This window comes from Argentina silus (assembly GCF_951799395.1).
Source record: "Argentina silus genome assembly, chromosome: 17".
NCBI lineage: Eukaryota > Metazoa > Chordata > Actinopteri > Argentiniformes > Argentinidae > Argentina > Argentina silus.
The window spans coordinates 3,720,183-3,747,948 of record NC_139671.1 but is presented as its reverse complement, the minus strand read 5'-3'; the positions used below and the strand labels follow the sequence as shown (position 1 = coordinate 3,747,948).

General features: G+C 43.2%; 2 protein-coding genes and 1 pseudogene across 3 annotated transcripts; all 3 read right to left on the bottom strand.

Annotated features, from left to right (window-relative positions):
• Positions 1–6,115: 6,115 nt before the first annotated feature.
• Positions 6,116–7,126, bottom strand: LOC310818012 (trace amine-associated receptor 13c-like; the record flags this gene model as incomplete). Its single annotated transcript, XM_083688769.1, has 1 exon — positions 6,116–7,126. One exon carries the CDS (start codon positions 7,124–7,126, stop codon positions 6,116–6,118), a length of 1,011 nt encoding a protein of 336 aa, XP_083544895.1.
• Positions 7,127–15,288: 8,162 nt separating this feature from the next.
• On the bottom strand, positions 15,289–16,299 carry LOC310818010 (trace amine-associated receptor 13c-like; annotated as a pseudogene). The gene has a single exon. The product of its transcript is annotated as a trace amine-associated receptor 13c-like (transcript).
• Positions 16,300–24,410: 8,111 nt separating this feature from the next.
• LOC310818009 (trace amine-associated receptor 13c-like) lies at positions 24,411–25,965 on the bottom strand (the record flags this gene model as incomplete). Its single annotated transcript, XM_083688767.1, has 1 exon — positions 24,411–25,965. The coding sequence occupies one exon, from the start codon at positions 25,963–25,965 to the stop codon at positions 24,955–24,957; it is 1,011 nt and encodes a 336-aa protein (XP_083544893.1). The 3' UTR covers positions 24,411–24,954.
• Positions 25,966–27,766: the final 1,801 nt, after the last annotated feature.

Below are 27,766 nucleotides of genomic sequence, written 5' to 3'. Positions count from 1 at the left end.
GTCACAAAGTGGGAAAGCAGTCAGTATTTTACAGTAGGCTAATATAGCCTTTCATTCTTTTTACGGTATTTTTTCAAAGTTCTTTACAGGATTATTTCAAAGCTGTCCAAGTATTTGAGGGTTAGTTTGGGATTAACAGGACAGTGAGAGTGGGCCAAGGAGACGCGCATGCGACTGTACCTATGGACACGCCACTTACCCGTGACAGTCGAAAATCTTGGGATCTGACGACAGTGGCGACACTGTTGGCGTTGATTTTCGGATTTCAGATTTGCTGTGCATGTTTTCATCAGATTGTACTCTAATAGCCTAATATTTGGTTATTCTATCATCAATTAATTTCAATGACTTTTAAATATATTCTACTTAAAGTAAAAACCGTTGCATTTGGGGGCAGACTTCAATGATTTGTTTAAAAGTAAACATGTTGTCGCCCACGAATGATATTGTTTTTGCTATTTGCTAGCAAAAATAGCTAATGTTATTTGTTTTTTATGTCCATGCACCAACCTCACCAAGTCAATTTCCTGTATGTGCAAATATACTTAATAAAAGAATTCTAAAATAATTCTGATTCTGATTCTGATGAAGCGCCCCTCCTTGTATGAATTGGTGACTGAATTGGTGAATTGGTGACTGAAAAGTTATCGGAGCTTGTAGTGCGTATTTGATTCATTTCCAAGGTTTTGACAGTATTTTTAGAAAACAGTCAATTGTCCAAAAGGTGCGTGCGGTCTGAGGTGCGCTCTCCTCTCCTCCTATCACTTGAGCCGCACCATCATGAGATGATGGCGTCACCTCAAAACCTCTAACAATCTCTATGGCAAGACGCATCATTCACCCAAGTTTCGTAAAAATTGGGCCAATCAGTGTCATTTTATAAAGGCCGCACCTGTATGCAAGGCCGCATCATTCACCAACATTTCGTAAAAATTGTCCCAGTGGTGTCAGAGATAAAGTGTGGGACTTTTTTTAGAATTTTGTGACATATGAAAGGACAGAGACCGATCCATACTCCTCTCCCCGATTTCATCGTGGAGGACAACAAGTTAGCTCACGGGGAAAATAACGTTTTAATATTGTATTGAATATTCAGGTCACAACAACTTCTTAGGGTGAGGTCATCATCAACAACGTCACAATCAGTGACAGTGACGTCATTTTTGTCACTTTTCCAGCTGTATATCTGATGTATATATGTAGATGTATATCTACAGACGAGGATGTAGGAGACATTCATATGAATTTGTCTCCACTGTGCTGTTTCTCCGAAGAAAATGGACCGTGTTGATGGTGCCGAAATACGCAGAAGGGTTTTGAAACCTCGCCCTTACCTTGTAAGTCTGCTTGTCATGTTTCTGTCATTCTGTGTTTCCTCAATTAACTTATATTTGAAGTATGCGATTGGGTTATGTCAAATGTATCGAAATGACAAGCTACAGAAAATGCAATATTCTTAAATGTAAACAGTATCTCCACACATTACATTGAGTGCTCTATTTACAGCTTCATACTGGCCCACGGAATCTTCTGGATTGTGAGCGGCGGCCCCACACAAGGGTCCAGAGACGGCTGGTAAATTAATTTAGGAAATTCAATAACTCTAATAGTAGGTGCAGTGACCGCAGTTCTGAAGCAGCTATTTTCTATTGCTTCACAGACTGCCATTAAGGAGAACATTGAAAACACAGACACCCCCTACCCTTTCTGTCTGCGTGACACGACGAAGTCATCTGGGGATGGGGTCAACCAAACAGCCAATCCGGAGACTCCTACCCAGGTCAGACCCTGCCACTGAAAGACCCTACTAAGAGGGTGCATCTCATTCTACTAAAGTGTTTAAGTTTCCCCCTTCTTGTCTCCTCACCTCAACCTGAGAACACACAGGACACCAAGATAAAAACCAGGCACTTGCACAGATAGGGCCCAAGAGGGGGCTTGGGCCCCAGCCCTTTTGCCCAAGTGCCCTTTTTTTGGCTGGTGTTAATTGTATTTTATTTTTTCTTTATTTGTTATTCAAATTCTATAAAGTATAAAGAGGGACATGTATAGTAGTACCCACGAAAAAATACACTGTATCAATTTAAAAAGTACCCCCCCCCCTTCAAAATAGTTGTGTCTCAATCGATCAATCAACGTCGCATCTTCAGACATTTCGAATACAACTTGTCAGGAAAAGCACCGCATCCAGTTCTGTTACCGTGAATGATATCACTCAGGTAGGCACTGTTTTAATTATGAAACCACGATTAAACAACACTCACTTACTTTTTATGTTATATATCCGTTAAAAAAAACTATGAAGTAGGTCCGTAGGACTTGCCACCTTCACGCTGTAATTTCGTCATTACTAGCCTCGGTATTCGCGAGCAAAGCTAGTGTAATTATCATTAAAACGACGTTCTCTGCGTCATGCAGGACAACTTACAAATATGCAATGAATTTCTGAAGCAGGTAGTTACGTCTTGCATAGTTTTGGTAGTTTAGTGATTAGTCACCCCCTTTTCTATTATTTAGGCCTATCATTTGTTTGTTATGGGTTGTTTTTTTTTGCTTGAGCACCTACCCCCAAAATGTCTGTGCACGATAAAAACTAATATGGTGGATTCTGCTTTCATATCTGAACAGTTCTTTCACACAGGGCATCTAGGGGACGAAGAGAGGAAGCCATAACAGACCATTGAGATGTACTGTTTAAGTTAACTGCTAAACTCCATGTTTCTCTGTCTGCTGTAACTTTTTGAGAGTAATGTCTCTCCCCTTCTTCAGGTTGAACATGAGAAAGGGAGGCAGAGTCAGGCGACAGAGAGTGATGAGGCTGAGGATGATGCTCACTCCTTGTCCTCTGGCACTGAATCTGAATTGCGGGTAAGCAGATTTGTTCCCATCCCTTCATTCTTTGTGCGATGTCCGATGTAACTTCTGACTATGGAGAATGTATGGATGATGACCGAAACTGGACCTCTCTTGTACAGTCTTTGAAATCCGATGACGACGGCCTCCCAGATGAAGACGTCATAGTCCTTCCGGATGAACCAAGGGTATCTTTCATTTTAGTCTTTCATTTTCACTGTTACTGTATATTGCGTATTTTACAATCTTCACATCTTTTTTTCTTCACACCTCTTAATTACTTACTTAATCCTTTATTTCCACAACCCAGATCCCAGCTTTTAATCTTCTTGCCGCAAGTAAGACCTCGGACGAGGTGGAGCTGATCCCCTTCATGGATCAGCCCTGCAAGGAGCTGCAGGACAGGGAGGTCATGTGGACCGCAGCCAAGCAGGAGACCCTGCAGGTCATCCAATTGGGAATGGTCACGCTGCAGCGCGACATGGAGCTGTACCTGGAGAGACTGAGCAAAGGCCTGGACAGCAACCCAGACCTCAACGACTGGAGCTGCCATACCGAGGACCGCCAGGAGGAGAGCGACCCAGGCAGGGCGGACGGCTGTCTGAGAGGCCTGCGGGAGAAGCTCTTCAGGAGGAAGCGGGTGAAGGAGGTGGAGGTGATCAACATGGAGGAGAGGCAGAGCGAGCTGCAGGAGTTGGATTTGGCCTGCAAGAGGCTCCGAGAAGAGATGGTGGGGAGGATTGCCAAAGCCTGGGACACAATGGCCATGGAGAAGCTGGCCAGGGACAAGGTCCTGATTGCCAAGAGGGAGAAAGCTGCCCAGTGCTTTGTAAGTTTAAATCTCTAAATTAAAAGTTATTATGAATAGAGTGGATAGATAAATATGCTGTAAAGGGCAAGAAATGCAAATGATGTACCAAAAAAACGACAGTATGTTTCAAATGGATAAAGACAGGACAGACAGATACAATAGCTCAAGACTGGTATGACTAAGTCTAATTTGTTTGTGTTTTACCCCCACAGACCCGAGCGTGCTGGAGAGAGGATGAGCCTCACGACAGGCTCTCCGAGAGTAGCCAGCCTCCTATGTCCCCAGGGCCCTACAACGCAGCAGACGATGATGCTCAAACCACCATTGTGGTACCATTTATCGCTGACGATGACGATTTTAGATCTTTCCACGTAGACAGCCCTATGGCCCCGCCTCCTGACGTGGAGTACTTCCCCTACCGCCGCAGCCCCCGCCTGCCGCCCATCATGAACCTGAGTGAGAGCGGCAGGAAGCTCCTCACTGGGGGGGCCGTCGTGGGCGTGGCCCCAGCCCCACAGGTGAGTGAAATGATGGTAGATGCTAAGTGGAATCCTTGGGATGACCCTACCCTAAACTCTAAACCTAACCTTAACCCTTACTCTAAACTTAACCATAACCCTTACCTAGCCTTAACCATAACCCTTACCTAATCTTAACCCTTACTCTAAACTTAACCATAACCCTTACCTAACCTTAACGGTTTTAAATCTCAACTTCAATGGGGTGACAGAGTCGGACCGTGAAAAGCATTCCACTTAGCATTTACGGTGAAACTATGGGAAGGGAAAAGCAAGTCATTTTCAGCTCAATAAGTCAAAGAGTTACAGTCATCTAAAGCTTGTGTTGTCCTGTCCTCGTCATTCAGAAAGTGAAAGGCAAAAAGAAGAAGAAGGCTGGGAAAAAGCAGCAGGAGGCAACAATCAATGAGGACATTGAGAAAGAAGTTAAAAAACCAGGCAAAAAGAGTCTGAAGGAAAGGTGATGACTAAATTCAAAGTAGGGTTAATAGGGGTGGTATCATAACAAGGAAGTAATAGGTCTTTACATTCTGTTGGTAACTACTGTGTTTATTTCTGACAACAGGATTATCCGGTGGCTGCTGCGCAAATTGGCGTAATGGACACCTATACACTCATCTACCTCCCTCCCAACCCCACCTACCTACCTTTTTAAGCCACACCAACACGCACACACACACACACACACACACACACACACCTGTGCATACAGTACCTACCTACCTACTTACCACATACCCACCTACCACTTCCTTCAAAAGACATTAGTAGAATAAAATATTTGAAATGAATTGTATCTTGTTGATTGCTGTATTAGTGTTTTAAACATGCAGGAGTTGTATCGTATATTTGGGATTGCAGTTGGTTGAAGGAACAAGGATTGGAGCGGTTTGCAGTCGAAGAGAGGAAGGAGTGGAGCTCACTGATGGCTATAAGAAGCGTTTTTAGGCAGTAGTCATTTAATCCAATCCTTTCAGCTTTCACTATTCCATCCACAGCTCCACTATCTCACTTGATAAAGTCAACTCTTATTGAAGTGGAATCATGTCTCTATCCTCACTTTGGTGAGCCTGTGTTATTGCACTATTATTATTACCAGCATTTGGCCGCTATTTACTGTATTTACTGTCTTTACTGACTGTTCTTTTGCACTGTTTAAATTATTTTATTGTCTGTCATTGAATGTTTCACTTTTAGTATGTCTTGTCTTATCTGTTGTGCCTGTGCACTTTATCTGTCTCACCGCGGGAGAGTGAGAAACGTCCTCTCGATTCCTTTGTATGTCTTGACATGTGAAGAATTGACAATAAAGCCACTTTGACTTTGACTTTGATTCATGACACAAAAAGGTGACGTAGCCGTGTAGTTTATTACAGTTACAATTACAGATATTTAGAGGACTCTCTTAAAGAGCCCAACACTATGCATGCATACACATCAAATTCAAACATGTATACAGACAGCCTACATATTCCCGCAAATATTATATTATAAATAAATATTTATAAATATGATATATTCCCTGCACACACACACAATAAGTAAGATCACATTACACCTATTACTATGAACGGCACCTGTATACACACTGACACACAACGTGCATGAATGCATACAAACATGTCAAAAATTGATTCTAATATAATACTTTGCAGGCATCAGTATCCATGTATATACATACACATATCTACAGATCCACAAAACTGCAGACATGAGTACATGCATATACACACTCACACGCACAGTGTGTACATTACAAAGAAACATGCAAACATCTAAGCCCGTTTTACATATCTGTGTTGTTGGGAGTGCAAAAAGACCCTTAATGTGTCCCAAAGTCCATTTGCACCATTAGTTATAGCATGGTAATAATAGGACTGGTAACAGGACTGTAAACTAAAACATGGCTGATATTTCATAAAGCATGTGACCTCTAACTGTTGAGCACATTGAATAATGAGGATGATGTCTGCAGTATTTTCAGGCTCAGGATGTGTTTAGTTGCTTTTTTAAACCAGGGATAAAATAACGCGTAGATCAGTGGGTTGAGACAAGAGTTAATCTGCATCACCCACGACAGATAGATCAGTGCAACTGAAGAGGATGACGAATATGCAGCAAAAGAGAAACAGAAATATGGCGAGAAACAGAGCAGAAACATAAATATAATGATACCAAGAGTTCTCGCAGCTTTTCTCTCAGACTTTTTCACAGCCACAGTTGCCATACCAGACTTGACACCAACAACTTTAAACTGTATGCTCCGTGCCTGAGATATGGCCACAACGAACACTCTCATATAGAGCACTACAATAACAGTGCAAGGGGCAATAAATGTCACCATGAGATCTACCACCCCAGAGGTGTAATTTATAACCACCACACACTCTCCGTGACAGGAGCCGAAGGCATCTGGCTCCATCAGGTGGTCCAACATAATAAAAACGTTGTAGAGGAGGGAGAAGACCCAGCTCAGAGTGGTGGCCGCTACTGTTCTGCCCAGGGTGACCTTGGCCTGGTACAGCAGAGGGTCACACACAGCCAGGTAGCGGTCCACAGAGAACAGCACCATGTGGCTGAGAGAGGCTGAGATGAGCACGAAGAGGGTGTAGAGAGAGGCAGCGCAGAGCAGCCTCCCTAGGTACCAGCAGGACTGGAGGACGCGGAGGCTCTCCACGGGCATGACCAGCAGTCCCATCAGCAGGTCTGCCAGAGACAGGGAGAGCAGCAGCAGGTTGGTGGGGGTGTGGAGCTGCTTGAAGTGGGAGATGGAGATGATCACCAGCATGTTTAGGAACACGGTCAGCAGAGACACGGAGGACAGGACCAGGCCGAGCAGGACGTATTCCGGTGTGGAGCGTACGCGACTCCTGCTGCAGGAGGAGTTGAGTAAAGGGAAGCAGAACAGGGAAGCTCCCTGGCCTTGGCCTTCTGAGATCTCCATCAGAGAGAGAGAGGAGAGGGAGAGAGAGAGGAGAGGGTGAGGTCAGTTGAGCTTCCTCAACAACTCTGACTAACATCACCATCTCCGGCTTATTTATCTATCTCTGAGCCTTCTCTTCCTCTCTCCTTTCTCCCTCCCCTCTTCCTCACTTCCCCCACCCATTACACCCTCTCCTTCCTCCCCCTGTACCAATGCAACACATTGTTTACTGAGAGGACTACACCCCCCCCTCTCTCTTCAGAGAGATGCCCCACAGAGATTGTCCAGAAAATCTGTGTTGTTGTAATGATGTAATGTTGTAATGTAACTAGAAGAAAGTTCCTGAAGAAAGTTTGTTGGATTGAGGTGTAAAGCTTCAAGGTTCAGTCCAGCTAAACCTGTGAAAAATCTGTATTACTGCTCTGTCCATTGAGCTTTATCTGAAAATACAAGGACGTATCCTGAGTCTGAATTACTCCGATTTATTTTGCCGATTGCAAACTTTCCTCACATCATCATGAACCAAGGGCGGGGGAGACACCCCAAGGAGGGAGCAAGACTGATCACTGTCTTTGTGTTTCCACAAGGCCGGGCCAGCTCGAGTGAGATACCCCGATCTGGGAAGAACATTAGTTATTTTCTCCACCTTCCCCCTGCCCTATCAAGTACCGAGCATAATAAAAATCCTTTATTATTTCCTGTACCGCCAACTCTGTCTGTTCTGTTGCGCTCAGTGTCCGTCAAGGGAGCCCTCTCACGGTGCGGTGCCCCACTATATATATATACACACAGAATAATATGAATAAAAGCATGTCAACATGACAGCTTTATTGTTGTCATTGTCATTGTCATTGTCTTTATTGTTGTCATTGCACATGAAATATGAACTTGTGGTGCCAGAGCTGAAAATGAATGACCCGAACTGCACTCGTGTCTACGAGTCTACGAAAGTTCAGGCGGGCACTTTAAGGAGAGTTGCAGCTGGCCGTCAGGTCAAAACATATCATAGGAGTCGGTTGGTCCTCTTTAAAGTAACCTGATATTTAAACCATTTGAACGCTTCATCTCTGTAATTCATGAGCTGCGATAATAAACTTGATTTTGCCAAACAATCAACACTAGACAAGCACTGAGTGTTAGACCACAAAAACTGCAGTGCCACATTATAAAACAACTAATATACACAATCAAATGTGTTGAACTACGACTGGAGATTATAAACATTGTAGGCCTGATTGTTTCCACCTGTCTACGGTGTTTACATCACACACACACACACACACACACACACACACACACACACACACACACACACACACACACACACATACATGCACACACACACACACACACACACACACACACTGTGTGACCCAGCCCATAGAGACTATATTAGCCGTGCTAGATAACCAAAAAAATAACCTTTTTAATGATGGCTCAAATCTCACAGGCACATTACTAATCAAAGGTGTTAAAAAAACGCTGTTTAAATATAAACACCTATATAAACAGCTAAAACACACAAACAAATGATGCAATCACAAGCACTGGTAAAAGAAAAACTAAAAAAAACAATGTTACAGTAACAACATATACGGTAGGTAGAACATTGGGGAATCCGGTTCTAGAGGTTGACATTCAAATGAATGTTTACAGTGATTTATAGGCAGATTAATATGTTTTCTTCCCCATTAATAGAATACACATGAACACTTATTGAAAATACAACTGTATTGGTAGGTTAAGTTTAGTTGAGAGTGTGTATAGTGAATCTATATGATTTAAACAAAGATCGGATATGATTAAGTTATTTTACAAACCTGTCAATCCCAATGAATCAGCCTGTCCATTAACAAGCTATGACAGAGTTGTGGAGTTGTCAGGTTTGACAGGCACAGTGGACTTAAGAATCCTCACAAGGCAATTTGAACTAATTTGATTGGTCTTAGAGTCATGACATTTTCTCAGCACACGGAAGAGACTGACTGTCAATTCATGTAAAAAAATAAATAAAAAAAAAGACGCACCAAAAGTAATGGGACATATTCATATAATGTCCAAATTAAGCACTCATGTTGAGTATTTAGTCAACAATCCATGCAATAACTGCCTGAAGTCGGCGACCCATTGATCTTCTCTGGAGATGCTCTGCCAGGCCTGTACTGCAGCCATCTTCATTGTTCATTCCATGTTAATTTATGCAAACTTTGATTATCCTGTACTGTAGTAATTATCCAAAAGCTTTTTCAGGGTTATTCATTTAAACATTATGAAGTTGTTTTTATGTTTCTAACTTCAACAAGCAGTAGGGTTCTATAGATTGAAAGTTTTGGTGCCTATTAACCTCTGTTAATTTTAGCATTTTAAAGTGATTAGAATTTTACACCCAACCATAGAACCACAAAAAGCACTCCACTTGCCCCATTTGCCGACTGATATACATTTTATATTTTAATGTCACTTTGATATTGTTTTTGCTATTTGCTAGCAAAAATAGCTAATGTTATTTGTTTTTTATGTCCATGCACCAACCTCACCAAGTCAATTTCCTGTATGTGCAAATATACTTAATAAAAGAATTCTAAAATAATTCTGATTCTGATTCTGATGAAGCGCCCCTCCTTGTATGAATTGGTGACTGAATTGGTGAATTGGTGACTGAAAAGTTATCGGAGCTTGTAGTGCGTATTTGATTCATTTCCAAGGTTTTGACAGTATTTTTAGAAAACAGTCAATAGTCCAAAAGGTGCGTGCGGTCTGAGGTGCGCTCTCCTCTCCTCCTATCACTTGAGCCGCACCATCATGAGATGATGGCGTCACCTCAAAACCTCTAACAATCTCTATGGCAAGACGCATCATTCACCCAAGTTTCGTAAAAATTGGGCCAATCAGTGTCATTTTATAAAGGCCGCACCTGTATGCAAGGCCGCATCATTCACCAACATTTCGTAAAAATTGTCCCAGTGGTGTCAGAGATAAAGTGTGGGACGTTTTTTAGAATTTTGTGACATATGAAAGGACAGAGACCGATCCATACTCCTCTCCCCGATTTCATCGTGGAGGACAACAAGTTAGCTCACGGGGAAAATAACGTTTTAATATTGTATTGAATATTCAGGTCACAACAACTTCTTAGGGTGAGGTCATCATCAACAACGTCACAATCAGTGACAGTGACGTCATTTTTGTCACTTTTCCAGCTGTATATCTGATGTATATATGTAGATGTATATCTACAGACGAGGACGTAGGAGACATTCATATGAATTTGTCTCCACTGTGCTGTTTCTCCGAAGAAATGGACCGTGTTGATGGTGCCGAAATACGCAGAAGGGTTTTGAAACCTCGCCCTTACCTTGTAAGTCTGCTTGTCATGTTTCTGTCATTCTGTGTTTCCTCAATTAACTTATAATTGAAATATGCGATTGGGTTATGTCAAATGTATCGAAATGACAAGCTACAGAAAATGCAATATTCTTAAATGTTAACAGTATCTCCACACATTACATTGAGTGCTCTATTTACAGCTTCATACTGGCCCACGGAATCTTCTGGATTGTGAGCGGCGGCCCCACACAAGGGTCCAGAGACGGCTGGTAAATTAATTTAGGAAATTCAATAACTCTAATAGTAGGTGCAGTGACCGCAGTTCTGAAGCAGCTATTTTCTATTGCTTCACAGACTGCCATTAAGGAGAACATTGAAAACACAGACACCCCCTACCCTTTCTGTCTGCGTGACACGACGAAGTCATCTGGGGATGGGGTCAACCGAACAGCCAATCCGGAGACTCCTACCCAGGTCAGACCCTGCCACTGATAGATCCTACTAAGAGGGTGCATCTCATTCTACTAAAGTGTTTAAGTTTCCCCCTTCTTGTCTCCTCACCTCAACCTGAGAACACACAGGACACCAAGATAAAAACCAGGCACTTGCACAGATAGGGCCCAAGGGGGGCTTGAGCCCCAGCCCTTTTGCCCTCAGAGTCAAAAAGTGCCCTTTTTTTGGCTGGTGTTAAATGTATTTTATTTTTTCTTTATTTGTTATTCAAATTCTATAAAATATAAAGAGGGACATGTATAGTAGTACCCACGAAAAAATACACCGTATCAATTTAAAAAGTACCCCCCCCCCGACATTCGCATCTTCCGTCATTTCGAATACAACTTGTCAGGAAAAGCACCGCATCCCCGCCCCAGTTCTGTTACCGTGAATGATATCACTCAGGTAGGCACTGTTTTAATTATGAAACCACGATTAAACAACACTCACTTACTTTTTATGTTATATATCCGTTAAAAAAAACTATGAAGTAGGTCCGTAGGATTTGCCACCTTCACGCTGTAATTTCGTCATTACTAGCCTCGGTATTCGCGAGCAAAGCCAGTGTAATTATCATTAAAACGACGTTCTCTGCGTCATGCAGGACAACTTACAAATATGCAATGAATTTCTGAAGCAGGTAGTTACGTCTTGCATAGTTTTGGTAGTTTAGTGATTAGTCACCCCCTTTTCTATTATTTAGGCCTATCATTTGTTTGTTATGGGTTGTTTTTTTGCTTGAGCACCTGCCCCCCAAAATGTCTGTGCACGGCCCTGATAAAAACTAATATGGTGGATTCTGCTTTCATATCTGAACAGTTCTTTCACACAGGGCATCTAGGGGACGAAGAGAGGAAGCCATAACAGACCATTGAGATGTACTGTTTAAGTTAACTGCTAAACTCCATGTTTCTCTGTCTGCTGTAACCTTTTGAGAGTAATGTCTCTCCCCTTCTTCAGGTTGAACATGAGAAAGGGAGGCAGAGTCAGGCGACAGAGAGTGATGAGGCTGAGGATGATGCTCACTCCTTGTCCTCTGGCACTGAATCTGAATTGCGGGTAAGCAGATTTGTTTCCATCCCTTCATTCTTTGTGCGATGTCCGATGTGACTTCTGACTATGCAGAATGTATGGATGATGACCGAAACTGGACCTCTCTTGTACAGTCTTTGAAATCCGATGACGACGGCCTCCCAGATGAAGACGTCATTGTCCTTCCGGATGAACCAAGGGTATCTTTCATTTTAGTCTTTCATTTTCACTGTTACTGTATATTGCGTATTTTACAATCTTCACATATTTTTTTCTTCACATCTCTTAATTACTTACTTAATCCTTTATTTCCACAACCCAGATCCCAGCTTTTAATCTGCTTGCCGCAAGTAAGACCTCGGGCGAGGTGGAGCTGATCCCCTTCATGGATCAGCCCTGCAAGGAGCTGCAGGACAGGGAGGTCATGTGGACCGCAGCCAAGCAGGAGACCCTGCAGGTCATCCAATTGGGAATGGTCGCGCTGCAGCGCGACATGGAGCTGTACCTGGAGAGACTGAGCAAAGGCCTGGACAGCAACCCAGACCTCAACGACTGGAGCTGCCATACCGAGGACCGCCAGGAGGAGAGCGACCCAGGCAGGGCGGACGGCTGTCTGAGAGGCCTGCGGGAGAAGCTCTTCAGGAGGAAGCGGGTGAAGGAGGTGGAGGTGATCAACATGGAGGAGAGGCAGAGCGAGCTGCAGGAGTTGGATTTGGCCTGCAAGAGGCTCCGAGAAGAGATGGTGGGGAGGATTGCCAAAGCCTGGGACACAATGGCCATGGAGAAGCTGGCCAGGGACAAGGTCCTGATTGCCAAGAGGGAGAAAGCTGCCCAGTGCTTTGTAAGTTTAAATCTCTAAATTAAAAGTTATTATGAATAGAGTGGATAGATAAAGATGCTGTAAAGGGCAAGAAATGCAAATGATGTACCAAAAAAACGACAGTATGTTTCAAATGGATAAAGACAGGACAGACAGATACAATAGCTCAAGACTGGTATGACTAAGTCTAATTTGTTTGTGTTTTACCCCCACAGAGCCGAGCGTGCTGGAGAGAGGATGAGCCTCACGACAGGCTCTCCGAGAGTAGCCAGCCTCCTATGTCCCCAGTGCCCTACAACACAGCAGACGATGATGCTCAAACCACCATTGTGGTACCATTTATCGCTGACGATGACGATTTTAGATCTTTCCGCGTAGACAGCCCTATGGCTCCGCCTCCTGACGTGGAGTACTTCCCCTACCGCCGCAGCCCCCGCCTGCCGCCCATCATGAACCTGAGTGAGAGCGGCAGGAAGCTCCTCACTGGGGGGGCCGTCGTGGGCGTGGCCCCAGCCCCACAGGTGAGTGAAATGATGGTAGATGCTAAGTGGAATCCTTGGGATGACCCTACCCTAAACTCTAAACCTAACCTTAACCCTTACTCTAAACTTAACCATAACCCTTACCTAGCCTTAACCATAACCCTTACCTAATCTTAACCCTTACTCTAAACTTAACCATAACCCTTACCTAACCTTAACGGTTTTAAATCTCAACTTCAATGGGGTGACAGAGTCGGACCGTGAAAAGCATTCCACTTAGCATTTACGGTGAAACTATGGGAAGGGAAAAGCAAGTCATTTTCAGCTCAATAAGTCAAAGAGTTACAGTCATCTAAAGCTTGTGTTGTCCTGTCCTCGTCATTCAGAAAGTGAAAGGCAAAAAGAAGAAGAAGGCAGGGAAAAAGCAGCAGGAGGCAACAATCAATGAGGACATTGAGAAAGAAGTTAAAAAACCAGGCAAAAAGAGTCTGAAGGAAAGGTGATGACTAAATTCAAAGTAGGGTTAATAGGGGTGGTATCATAACAAGGAAGTAATAGGTCTTTACATTCTGTTGGTAACTACTGTGTTTATTTCTGACAACAGGATTATCCGGTGGCTGCTGCGCAAATTGGCGTAATGGACACCTATACACTCATCTACCTCCCTCCCAACCCCACCTACCTACCTTTTTAAGCCATACCAACACACACACACACACACACACACACACACACACACACACACACACACACACACACACACATACACCTGTGCATACAGTACCTACCTACCTACTTACCACATACCCACCTACCACTTCCTTCAAAAGACATTAGTAGAATAAAATATTTGAAATGAATTGTATCTGGTTGATTGCTGTATTAGTGTTTTAAACATGCAGGAGTTGTATCGTATATTTGGGATTGCAGTTGGTTGAAGGAACAAGGATTGGAGCGGTTTGCAGTCGAAGAGAGGAAGGAGTGGAGCTCACTGATGGCTATAAGAAGCGTTTTTAGGCAGTAGTCATTTAATCCAATCCTTTCAGCTTTCACTATTCCATCCACAGCTCCACTATCTCACTTGATAAAGTCAACTCTTATTGAAGTGGAATCATGTCTCTATCCTCACTTTGGTGAACCTGTGTTATTGCACTATTATTATTACCAGCATTTTGCTGCTATTTACTGTATTTACTGTCTTTACTGACTGTTCTTTTGCACTGTTTAAATTATTTTATTGTCTGTCATTGAATGTTTCACTTTTAGTATGTCTTGTCTTATCTGTTGTGCCTGTGCACTTTCTGTCTCACCGCGGGAGAGTGAGAAACGTCCTCTCGATTCCTTTGTATGTCTTGACATGTGAAGAATTGACAATAAAGCCACTTTGACTTTGACTTTGATTCATGACACAAAAAGGTGACGTAGCCGTGTAGTTTATTACAGTTACAATTACAGATATTTAGAGGACTCTCTTAAAGAGCCCAACACTATGCATGCATACACATCAAATTCAAACATGTATACAGACAGCCTACATATTCCCGCAAATATTATATTATAAATAAATAATAAATATGATATATTCCCTGCACACACACACAATAAGTAAGATCACATTACACCTATTACTATGAACGGCACCTGTATACACACTGACACACAACGTGCATGAATGCATACAAACATGTCAAAAATTGATTCTAATATAATACTTTGCAGGCATCAGTATCCATGTATATACATACACATATCTACAGATCCACAAAACTGCAGACATGAGTACATGCATATACACACTCACACGCACAGTGTGTACATTACAAACAAACATGCAAACATCTAAGCCCGTTTTACATTGAAATTAAATATCTGTGTTGTTGCAAAACAGGTGTCAGTGGTGGTAGTAGTGTACTAATGCAAAAAGACCCTTAATGTGTCCCAAAGTCCATTTGCACCATTAGTTATAGCATGGTAATAACAGGACTGTAAACTAAAACATGGCTGATATTTCATAAAGCATGTGACCTCTAACTGTTGAGCACATTGAATAATGAGGATGATGTCTGCAGTATTTTCAGGCTCAGGATGTGTTTAGTTGCTTTTTTAAACCAGGGATAAAATAACGCGTAGATCAGTGGGTTGAGACAAGAGTTAATCTGCATCAGCTACGACAGATAGGGCAGTACAACTGAAGAGGATGACGAATATGCAGCAAAAGAGAAACAGAAATATGGTGAGAAACAGAGCAGAAACATAAATATAATGATACCAAGAGTTCTCGCAGCTTTTCTCTCAGACTTTTTCACAGCCACAGTTGCCATACCAGACTTGACACCAACAACTTTAAACTGTATGCTCCGTGCCTGAGATATGGCCACAACGAACACTCTCATATAGAGCACTACAATAACAGTGCAAGGGGCAATAAATGTCACCATGAGATCTACCACCCCAGAGGTGTAATTTATAACCACCACACACTCTCCGTGACAGGAGCCGAAGGCATCTGGCTCCATCAGGTGGTCCAACATAATAAAAACGTTGTAGAGGAGGGAGAAGACCCAGCTCAGAGTGGTGGCCGCTACTGTTCTGCCCAGGGTGACCTTGGCCTGGTACAGCAGAGGGTCACACACAGCCAGGTAGCGGTCCACAGAGAACAGCACCATGTGGCTGAGAGAGGCTGAGATGAGCACGAAGAGGGTGTAGAGAGAGGCAGCGCAGAGCAGCCTCCCTAGGTACCAGCAGGACTGGAGGACGCGGAGGCTCTCCACGGGCATGACCAGCAGTCCCATCAGCAGGTCTGCCAGAGACAGGGAGAGCAGCAGCAGGTTGGTGGGGGTGTGGAGCTGCTTGAAGTGGGAGATGGAGATGATCACCAGCATGTTTAGGAACACGGTCAGCAGAGACACGGAGGACAGGACCAGGCCGAGCAGGACGTATTCCGGTGTGGAGCGTACGCGACTCCTGCTGCAGGAGGAGTTGAGTAAAGGGAAGCAGAACAGGGAAGCTCCCTGGCCTTGGCCTTCTGAGATCTCCATCAGAGAGAGAGAGGAGAGGGAGAGAGAGAGGAGAGGGTGAGGTCAGTTGAGCTTCCTCAACAACTCTGACTAACATCACCATCTCCGGCTTATTTATCTATCTCTGAGCCTTCTCTTCCTCTCTCCTTTCTCCCTCCCCTCTTCCTCACTTCCCCCACCCATTACACCCTCTCCTTCCTCCCCCTGTACCAATGCAACACATTGTTTACTGAGAGGACTACACCCCCCCCTGCTGTAAATTCTTCACGCTGGAGTGTAACAGGGGTGGGGATAGGACCACAGAGATTGTCCAGAAGATCGGTGTTGTTGTAATGATGTAATGTTGTAATGTAACTAGAAGAAAGTTCCTGAAGAAAGTTTGTTGGATTGAGGTGTAAAGCTTCAAGGTTCAGTCCAGCTAAACCTGTGAAAAATCTGTATTACCGCTCTGTCCATTGAGCTTTATCTGAAAATACAAGGACGTATCCTGAGTCTGAATTACTCCGATTTATTTTGCCGATTGCAAACTTTCCTCACATCATCATGAACCAAGGGCGGGGGAGACACCCCAAGGAGGGAGCAAGACTGATCACTGTCTTTGTGTTTCCACAAGGCCGGGCCAGCTCGAGTGAGATACCCCGATCTGGGAAGAACATTAGTTATTTTCTCCACCTTCCCCCTGCCCTATCAAGTACCGAGCATAATAAAAATCCTTTATTATTTCCTGTACCGCCAACTCTGTCTGTTCTGTTGTGCTCAGTGTCCGTCAAGGTAGCCCTCTGACGGTGCGGTGCCCCACTATATATATATACACACAGAATAATATGAATAAAAGCATGTCAACATGACAGCTTTATTGTTGTCATTGTCATTGTCATTGTCTTTATTGTTGTCATTGCACATGAAATATGAACTTGTGGTGCCAGAGCTGAAAATGAATGACCCGAACTGCACTCGTGTCTACGAGTCTACGAAAGTTCAGGCGGGCACTTTAAGGAGAGTTGCAGCTGGCCGTCAGGTCAAAACATATCATAGGAGTCGGTTGGTCCTCTTTAAAGTAACCTGATATTTAAACCATTTGAACGCTTCATCTCTGTAATTCATGAGCTGCGATAATACACTTGATTTTGCCAAACAATCTGATACGACAAACACATACAAACAATCAACACTAGACAAGCACTGAGTGTTAAACTACAAAAACTGCAGTGCCACATTATAAAACAACTAATATTCACAATAGGCCTGTAGGCCTGATTGTTTCCACCTGTCTACAGTGTTTACATCACACAGACACACACACACACACGCACACACACACACACACACACACTGTGTGACCCAGCCCACAGAGACTATATTAGCCGTGCTAGATAACCAAAGAAATAACCTTTTTAATGATGGCTCAAATCTCACAGGCACATTACTAATCAAAGGTGTTTATAGGTGTTAAATATAAACACCTATATAAACGCCTAAAACACACAAACAAATGATGCAATCACAAGCACTGGTAAAAGAAAAACTAAAAAAAACAATGTTACAGTAACAACATATACGGTAGGTAGAACATTGGGGAATCCGGTTCTAGAGGTTGACATTCAAATGAATGTTTACAGTGATTTATAGGCAGATTAATATGTTTTCTTCCCCATTAATAGAATACACATGAACACTTATTGAAAATACAACTGTATTGGTAGGTTAAGTTTAGTTGAGAGTGTGTATAGTGAATCTATATGATTTAAACAAAGATCGGATATGATTAAGTTATTTTACAAACCTGTCAATCCCAATGAATCAGCCTGTCCATTAACAAGCTATGACAGAGTTGTGGAGTTGTCAGGTTTGACAGGCACAGTGGACTTAAGAATCCTCACAAGGCAATTTGAACTAATTTGATTGGTCTTAGAGTCATGACATTTTCTCAGCACACGGAAGAGACTGACTGTCAATTCATGTAAAAAAATAAATAAATAAAAAGACGCACCAAAAGTAATGGGACATATTCATATAATGTCCAAATTAAGCACTCATGTTGAGTATTTAGTCAACAATCCATGCAATAACTGCCTGAAGTCGGCGACCCATTGATCTTCTCTGGAGATGCTCTGCCAGGCCTGTACTGCAGCCATCTTCATTGTTCATTCCATGTTAATTTATGCAAATTTTGATTATCCTGTACTGTAGTAATTATCCAAAAGCTTTTTCAGGGTTATTCATTTAAACATTATGAAGTTGTTTTTATGTTTCTAACTTCAACAAGCAGTAGGGTTCTATAGATTGAAAGTTTTGGTGCCTATTAACCTCTGTTAATTTTAGCATTTTAAAGTGATTAGAATTTTACACCCAACCATAGAACCACAAAAAGCACTCCACTTGCCCCATTTGCCGACTGATATACATTTTATATTTTAATGTCACTTTAATTCATGTTTTTTACAATGTCCTTGTCACAAAGTGGGAAAGCAGACAGTATTTTACAGTAGGCTAATATCTTATTATATTTTCATTCTTATAATATTTCATTCTTTTTACGGTATTTTTTCAAAGTTCTTTACAGTATTATTTCAAAGCTGTCCAAGTATTTGAGGGTTAGTTTGGGATTAACGGGACAGTGAGAGTGGGCCAAGGAGACGCGCATGCGACTGTACCTATGGACACGCCACTTACCCATGACAGTCGAAAATCTTGGGATCTGACGACAGTGGCGACACTGTTGGCGTTGATTTTCGGATTTCAGATTTGCTGTGCATGTTTTCATCAGATTGTACTCTAATAGCCTAATCTTTGGTTATTCTATCATCAATTAATTTCAATGACTTTTAAATATATTCTACTTAAAGTAAAAACCGTTGCATTTGGGGGCAGACTTCAATGATTTGTTTAAATGTATTCCGCAGAGAATATAAACTTGTCCTCGTTAAATGACATCTATTTTAGTTTCTTGGCGCTACAAGTGTGAACAAGTGTAAACAGTAAACATGTTGTCGCCCACGAATGATATTGTTTTTGCTATTTGCTAGCAAAAATAGCTAATGCTATTTGTTTTTTATGTCCATGCACCAACCTCACCAAGTCAATTTCCTGTATGTGCAAATATACTTAATAAAAGAATTCTAAAATAATTCTGATTCTGATTCTGATGAAGCGCCCCTCCTTGTATGAATTGGTGACTGAATTGGTGAATTGGTGACTGAAAAGTTATCGGAGCTTGTAGTGCGTATTTGATTCATTTCCAAGGATTTGACAGTATTTTTAGAAAACAGTAAATTGTCCAAAAGGTGCGTGCGGTCTGAGGTGCGCTCTCCTCTCCTCCGATCACTTGAGCCGCACCATCATGAGATGATGGCGTCACCTCAAAACTTCTAACAATCTCTATGGCAAGACGCATCATTCACCCAAGTTTCGTAAAAATTGGGCCAATCAGTGTCATTTTTTAAAGGGCGCACCTGTATGGCAAGACGCATCATTCACCAACATTTCGTAAAAATTGTCCCAGTGGTGTCAGAGATAAAGTGTGGGACTTTTTTTCAGAATTCTGTGACATATGAAAGGACAGAGGCCGATCCATACTCCTCTCCCCGATTTCATCGTGGAGGACAACAAGTTAGCTCATGGGGAAAATAATGTTTTAATATTGTATTGAATATTCAGGTCACAACAACTTCTTAGGGTGAGGTCATCATCAACAACGTCACAATCAGTGACAGTGACGTCATTCTTGTCACTTTTCCAGCTGTATATCTGATGTATATATGTAGATGTATATCTACAGACGAGGACGTAGGAGACATTCATATGAATTTGTCTCCACTGTGCTGTTTCTCCGAAGAAATGGACCGTGTTGATGGTGCCGAAATACGCAGAAGGGTTTTGAAACCTCGCCCTTACCTTGTAAGTCTGCTTGTCATGTTTCTGTCATTCTGTGTTTCCTCAACTAACTTATATTTGAAATATGCGATTGGGTTATGTCAAATGTATCGAAATGACAAGCTACAGAAAATGCAATATTCTTAAATGTAAACAGTATCTCCACACATTACATTGAGTGCTCTATTTACAGCTTCATACTGGCCCACGGAATCTTCTGGATTGTGAGCGGCGGCCCCACACAAGGGTCCAGAGACGGCTGGTAAATTAATTTAGGAAATTCAATAACTCTAATAGTAGGTGCAGTGACCGCAGTTCTGAAGCAGCTATTTTCTATTGCTTCACAGACTGCCATTAAGGAGAACATTGAAAACACAGACACCCCCTACCCTTTCTGTCTGCGTGACACGACGAAGTCATCTGGGGACGGGGTCAACCAAACAGCCAATCCGGAGACTCCTACCCAGGTCAGACCCTGCCACTGAAAGACCCTACTAAGAGGGTGCATCTCATTCTACTAAAGTGTTTAAGTTTCCCCCTTCTTGTCTCCTCACCTCAACCTGAGAACACACAGGACACCAAGATAAAAACCAGGCACTTGCACAGATAGGGCCCAAGGGGGGCTTGAGCCCCAGCCCTTTTGCCCTCAGAGTCAAAAAGTGCCCTTTTTTTGGCTGGTGTTAATTGTATTTAATTTTTTCTTTATTTGTTATTCAAATTCTATAAAATATAAAGAGGGACATGTATAGTAGTACCCACGAAAAAATACACCGTATCAATTTAAAAAGTACCCCCCCCCCCCCGACATTCGCATCTTCCGTCATTTCGAATACAACTTGTCAGGAAAAGCACCACATCCCCCCCAGTTCTGTTACCGTGAATGATATCACTCAGGTAGGCACTGTTTTAATTATGAAACCACGATTAAACAACACTCACTTACTTTTTATGTTATATATCCGTTAAAAAAAACTATGAAGTAGGTCCGTAGGATTTGCCACCTTCACGCTGTAATTTCGTCATTACTAGCCTCGGTATTCGCGAGCAAAGCCAGTGTAATTATCATTAAAACGACGTTCTCTGCGTCATGCAGGACAACTTACAAATATGCAATGAATTTCTGAAGCAGGTAGTTACGTCTTGCATAGTTTTGGTAGTTTAGTGATTAGTCACCCCCTTTTCTATTATTTAGGCCTATCATTTGTTTGTTATGGGTTGTTTTTTTGCTTGAGCACCTGCCCCCCAAAATGTCTGTGCACGGCCCTGATAAAAACTAATATGGTGGATTCTGCTTTCATATCCTAACAGTTCTTTCACACAGGGCATCTAGGGGACGAAGAGAGGAAGCCATAACAGACCATTGAGATGTACTGTTTAAGTTAACTGCTAAACTCCATGTTTCTCTGTCTGCTGTAACTTTTTGAGAGTAATGTCTCTCCCCTTCTTCAGGTTGAACATGAGAAAGGGAGGCAGAGTCAGGCGACAGAGAGTGATGAGGCTGAGGATGATGCTCACTCCTTGTCCTCTGGCACTGAATCTGAATTGCGGGTAAGCAGATTTGTTCCCATCCCTTCATTCTTTGTGCGATGTCCGATGTGACTTCTGACTATGGAGAATGTATGGATGATGACCGAAACTGGACCTCTCTTGTACAGTCTTTGAAATCCGATGATGACGGCCTCCCAGATGAAGACGTCATAGTCCTTCCGGATGAACCAAGGGTATCTTTCATTTTAGTCTTCTTCTTCTACAATCTTCACATATTTCTTTCTTCACACCTCTTAATTACTTACTTAATCCTTTATTTCCACCACCCAGATCCCAGCTTTTAATCTGCTTGCCGCAAGTAAGACCTCGGGCGAGGTGGAGCTGATCCCCTTCATGGATCAGCCCTGCAAGGAGCTGCAGGACAGGGAGGTCATGTGGACCGCAGCCAAGCAGGAGACCCTGCAGGTCATCCAATTGGGAATGGTCGCGCTGCAGCGCGACATGGAGCTGTACCTGGAGAGACTGAGCAAAGGCCTGGACAGCAACCCAGACCTCAACGACTGGAGCTGCCATACAGAGGACCGCCAGGAGGAGAGCGACCCAGGCAGGGCGGACGGCTGTCTGAGAGGCCTGCGGGAGAAGCTCTTCAGGAGGAAGCGGGTGAAGGAGGTGGAGGTGATCAACATGGAGGAGAGGCAGAGCGAGCTGCAGGAGTTGGATTTGGCCTGCAAGAGGCTCCGAGAAGAGATGGTGGGGAGGATTGCCAAAGCCTGGGACACAATGGCCATGGAGAAGCTGGCCAGGGACAAGGTCCTGATTGCCAAGAGGGAGAAAGCTGCCCAGTGCTTTGTAAGTTTAAATCTCTAAATTAAAAGTTATTATGAATAGAGTGGATAGATAAAGATGCTGTAAAGGGCAAGAAATGCAAATGATGTACCAAAAAAACGACAGTATGTTTCAAATGGATAAAGACAGGACAGACAGATACAATAGCTCAAGACTGGTATGACTAAGTCTAATTTGTTTGTGTGCTTTACCCCCACAGACCCGAGCCTGCTGGAGAGAGGATGAGCCTCACGACAGGCTCTCAGAGAGTAGCCAGCCTCCTATGTCCCCAGTGCCCTACAACACAGCAGACGATGATGCTCAAACCACCATTGTGGTACCATTTATCGCTGACGATGACGATTTTAGATCTTTCCACGTAGACAGCCCTATGGCCCCGCCTCCTGACGTGGAGTACTTCCCCTACCGCCGCAGCCCCCGCCTGCCGCCCATCATGAACCTGAGTGAGAGCGGCAGGAAGCTCCTCACTGGGGGGGCCGTCGTGGGCGTGGCCCCAGCCCCACAGGTGAGTGAAATGATGGTAGATGCTAAGTGGAATCCTTGGGATGACCCTACCCTAAACCCGAAACCTAACCTTAACCCTTACTCTAAACTTAACCATAACCCTTACCTAGCCTTAACCATAACCCTTACCTAATCTTAACCCTTACTCTAAACTTAACCATAACCCTTACCTAACCTTAACGGTTTTAAATCTCAACTTCAATGGGGTGACAGAGTCGGACCGTGAAAAGCATTCCACTTAGCATTTACGGTGAAATTATGGGAAGGGAAAAGCAAGTCATTTTCAGCTCAATAAGTCAAAGAGTTACAGTCATCTAAAGCTTGTGTTGTCCTGTCCTCGTCATTCAGAAAGTGAAAGGCAAAAAGAAGAAGAAGGCAGGGAAAAAGCAGCAGGAGGCAACAATCAATGAGGACATTGAGAAAGAAGTTAAAAAACCAGGCAAAAAGAGTCTGAAGGAAAGGTGATGACTAAATTCAAAGTAGGGTTAATAGGGGTGGTATCATAACAAGGAAGTAATAGGTCTTTACATTCTGTTGGTAACTACTGTGTTTATTTCTGACAACAGGATTATCCGGTGGCTGCTGCGCAAATTGGCGTAATGGACACCTATACACTCATCTACCTCCCTCCCAACCCCACCTACCTACCTTTTTAACACACACACACACACACACACACACACACACACACACACACACACACACCTGTGCATACAGTACCTACCTACCTACTTACCACATACCCACCTACCACTTCCTTCAAAAGACATTAGTAGAATAAAATATTTGAAATGAATTGTATCTTGTTGATTGCTGTATTAGTGTTTTAAACATGCAGGAGTTGTATCGTATATTTGGGATTGCAGTTGGTTGAAGGAACAAGGATTGGAGCGGTTTGCAGTCGAAGAGAGGAAGGAGTGGAGCTCACTGATGGCTATAAGAAGCGTTTTTAGGCAGTAGTCATTTAATCCAATCCTTTCAGCTTTCATTATTCCATCCACAGCTCCACTATCTCACTTGATAAAGTCAACTCTTATTGAAGTGGAATCATGTCTCTATCCTCACTTTGGTGAGCCTGTGTTATTGCACTATTATTATTACCAGCATTTGGCTGCTATTTACTGTATTTACTGTCTTTACTGACTGTTCTTTTGCACTGTTTAAATTATTTTATTGTCTGTCATTGAATGTTTCACTTTTAGTATGTCTTGTCTTATCTGTTGTGCCTGTGCACTTTATCTGTCTCACCGCGGGAGAGTGAGAAACGTCCTCTCGATTCCTTTGTATGTCTTGACATGTGAAGAATTGACAATAAAGCCACTTTGACTTTGACTTTGATTCATGACACAAAAAGGTGACGTAGCCGTGTAGTTTATTACAGTTACAATTACAGATATTTAGAGGACTCTCTTAAAGAGCCCAACACTATGCATGCATACACATCAAATTCAAACATGTATACAGACAGCCTACATATTCCCGCAAATATTATATTATAAATAAATAATAAATATTATATATTGCCTGCACACACACACAATAAGTAAGATAATATTACACCTATTACTATGAACGGCACCTGTATACACACTGACACACAACGTGCATGAATGCATACAAACATGTCAAAAATTGATTCTAATATAATACTTTGCAGGCATCAGTATCCATGTATATACATACACATATCTACAGATCCACAAAACTGCAGACATGAGTACATGCATATACACACTCACACGCACAGTGTGTACATTACAAACAAACATGCAAACATCTAAGCCCGTTTTACATTGAAATTAAATATCTGTGTTGTTGCAAAACAGGTGTCAGTGGTGGTAGTAGTGTACTAATGCAAAAAGACCCTTAATGTGTCCCAAAGTCCATTTGCACCATTAGTTATAGCATGGTAATAACAGGACTGTAAACTAAAACATGGCTGATATTTCATAAAGCATGTGACCTCTAACTGTTGAGCACATTGAATAATGAGGATGATGTCTGCAGTATTTTCAGGCTCAGGATGTGTTTAGTTGCTTTTTTAAACCAGGGATAAAATAACGCGTAGATCAGTGGGTTGAGACAAGAGTTAATCTGCATCACCCACGACAGATAGAGCAGTGCAACTGAAGAGGATGACGTATTTCCAGCAAAAGAGAAACAGAAATATGGCGAGAAACAGAGCAGAAACATAAATATAATGATACCAAGAGTTCTCGCAGCTTTTCTCTCAGACTTTTTCACAACCACAGTTGCCATACCAGACTTGACACCAACAACTTTAGACTGTATGCCCCGTGCCTGAGATATGGCCACAACAAACACTCTCATATAGAGCACTACAATAACAGTGCAAGGGGCAATAAATGTCACCACGAGATCTATCATCCCAGAGGTGTAATTTATAACCACCACACACTCTCCGTGACAGGAGCCGAAGGCATCTGGCTCCATCAGGTGGTCCAACATAATAAAAACGTTGTAGAGGAGGGAGAAGACCCAGCTCAGAGTGGTGGCCGCTACTGTTCTGCCCAGGGTGACCTTGGCCTGGTACAGCAGAGGGTCACACACAGCCAGGTAGCGGTCCACAGATAACAGCACCATGTGGCTGAGAGAGGCTGAGATGAGCACGTACAGAGTGTAGGGAGAGGCAGCGCAGAGCAGCCTCCCTAGGTACCAGCAGGACTGGAGGATGCGGAGGCTCTCCACGGGCATGACCAGCAGTCCCATCAGCAGGTCTGCCAGAGACAGGGAGAGCAGCAGCAGGTTGGTGGGGGTGTGGAGCTGCTTGTAGTGGGAGATGGAGATGATCACCAGCATGTTTAGGAACACAGTCAGCAGAGACACGGAGAACAGGACCAGGCTGAACAGGACGTACAGCGGTGTGGAGCGTATACGTTTCTTGCTGCAGGAGGAGTTGAGTAAAGGGAAGCAGAACAGGGAAGCTCCCTGGCCATGGCCTTCTGAGTTATCCATCAGAGAGAGAGAGAGAAGGAGAGGGAGAGAGAGAGGAGAGGGTGAGGTCAGTTGAGCTTCCTCAACAACTCTGACTAACATCACCATCTCCGGCTTATTTATCTATCTCTGAGCCTTCTCTTCCTCTCTCCTTTCTCCCTCCCCTCTTCCTCACTTCCCCCACTCATTACACCCTCTTCTTCCTCCCCCTGTACCAATGCAACACATTGTTTACTGAGAGGACTACACCCCCCCCCCCCCCTCTCTTCAGAGAGATGCCCTGCTGTAAATTCAGGTGGGGATAGGACCACCGAGATTGTCCAGTAAATCCTTGTTGTTGTAATTCTGTAATGTAACTAGAAAAGGAAGTGTCTGACGAAACTTTGTTGGATTGAGGTGTAAAGCTGTAGATATAATAATTATAATACTAATAACTATAATATAATTATAATAATAGTTATAATAATATCAGTTTCCACACAAAGATTTGGCTGAGGCTGTTGGCTATACTTTGTTAATAGCAAAGCATATCTAATATTGATATTCTGACTCCAATGTAATTATCACTATGTGCAAAGAATTGTTGATTGGTCTTTTTACCCTTCTTTCTGTGCTGCTTTTTCGGTTGGTGTCATTCCTGTTGATGTATTTGTGGTATGTGATGTCATAGTTCACTGCTTTGAATCTCAGAAAACTAGAGCCTTTTTCTATTAAGGCTCAGATACCAGGCATTCAGTTTCATCTACGGTACATAAATCCAGATGTTTGGGAATTCCTCCATACGTCAACATGAAGGCAATGATAAACATCTTCCTTTGACTACCTTTGGTGCACAAACTGGAGTGTTTTCTTAGATGCACGTGTTTTAGTGGCTATGTGGATGTTTTACTGGAATCAGTGTTAATTACAGCTTTTTACGGGTTTCTTAGATGTGGTGAATACACTACTCTTTGTGCCGTTTTTGATCCGGCCTACAATCTCACACTCGCTGATTTGAACAGCAGAGGAATTCTCATTGTAATTTCTCAAATTAATATTTCTTTTCAGTGCCTACTTAACCGCTGTTCGTAAGGAGGAGGGAAAACCCATGACCCGAGGATGGTTCACTGCACGTCTCTGGTTCCCGTGCCAACAATGCGGATGAGTGTACACATCTCACTCTTTCCGCATCAGCGCTGTGACTTCAGCGGCATCAACCACCACCTTGATGAAGATGTGTCAATGGTCCTCAGTGGCTTAGGAATGTCTGCAAGACACGCAGAGACATGTATCGCCACCTGTGTGTCAGAGGGGGGGAAAGAGAGAAACACTTGAGTCTCCACCACCCAGCACTGACACCTGACTGCCACTGTCTACTCCACCACTACTACCACCACTGATACCTGACTACCACTGTCTACTCCACCACTACTACCACCACTGACACCTGACTGCCACTGTCTACTCCACCACTACTACCACCACTGACACCTGACTGCCACTGTCTACTCCACCACTACTACCACCACTGACACCTGACTGCCACTGTCTACTCCACCACTACTACCACCACTGACACCTGACTGCCACTGTCTACTCCACCACTACTACCACCACTGACACCTGACTGCCACTGTCTACTCCACCACTACTACCACCACTGACACCTGACTGCCACTGTCTACTCCACCACTAGTACCACCACTGACACCTGACTGCCACTGTCTACTCCACCACTACTACCACCACCACTGACACCTGACTGCCACTGTCTACTCCACCACTACTACCACCACCACTGACACCTGACTGCCACTGTCTACTCCACCACTACTACCACCAC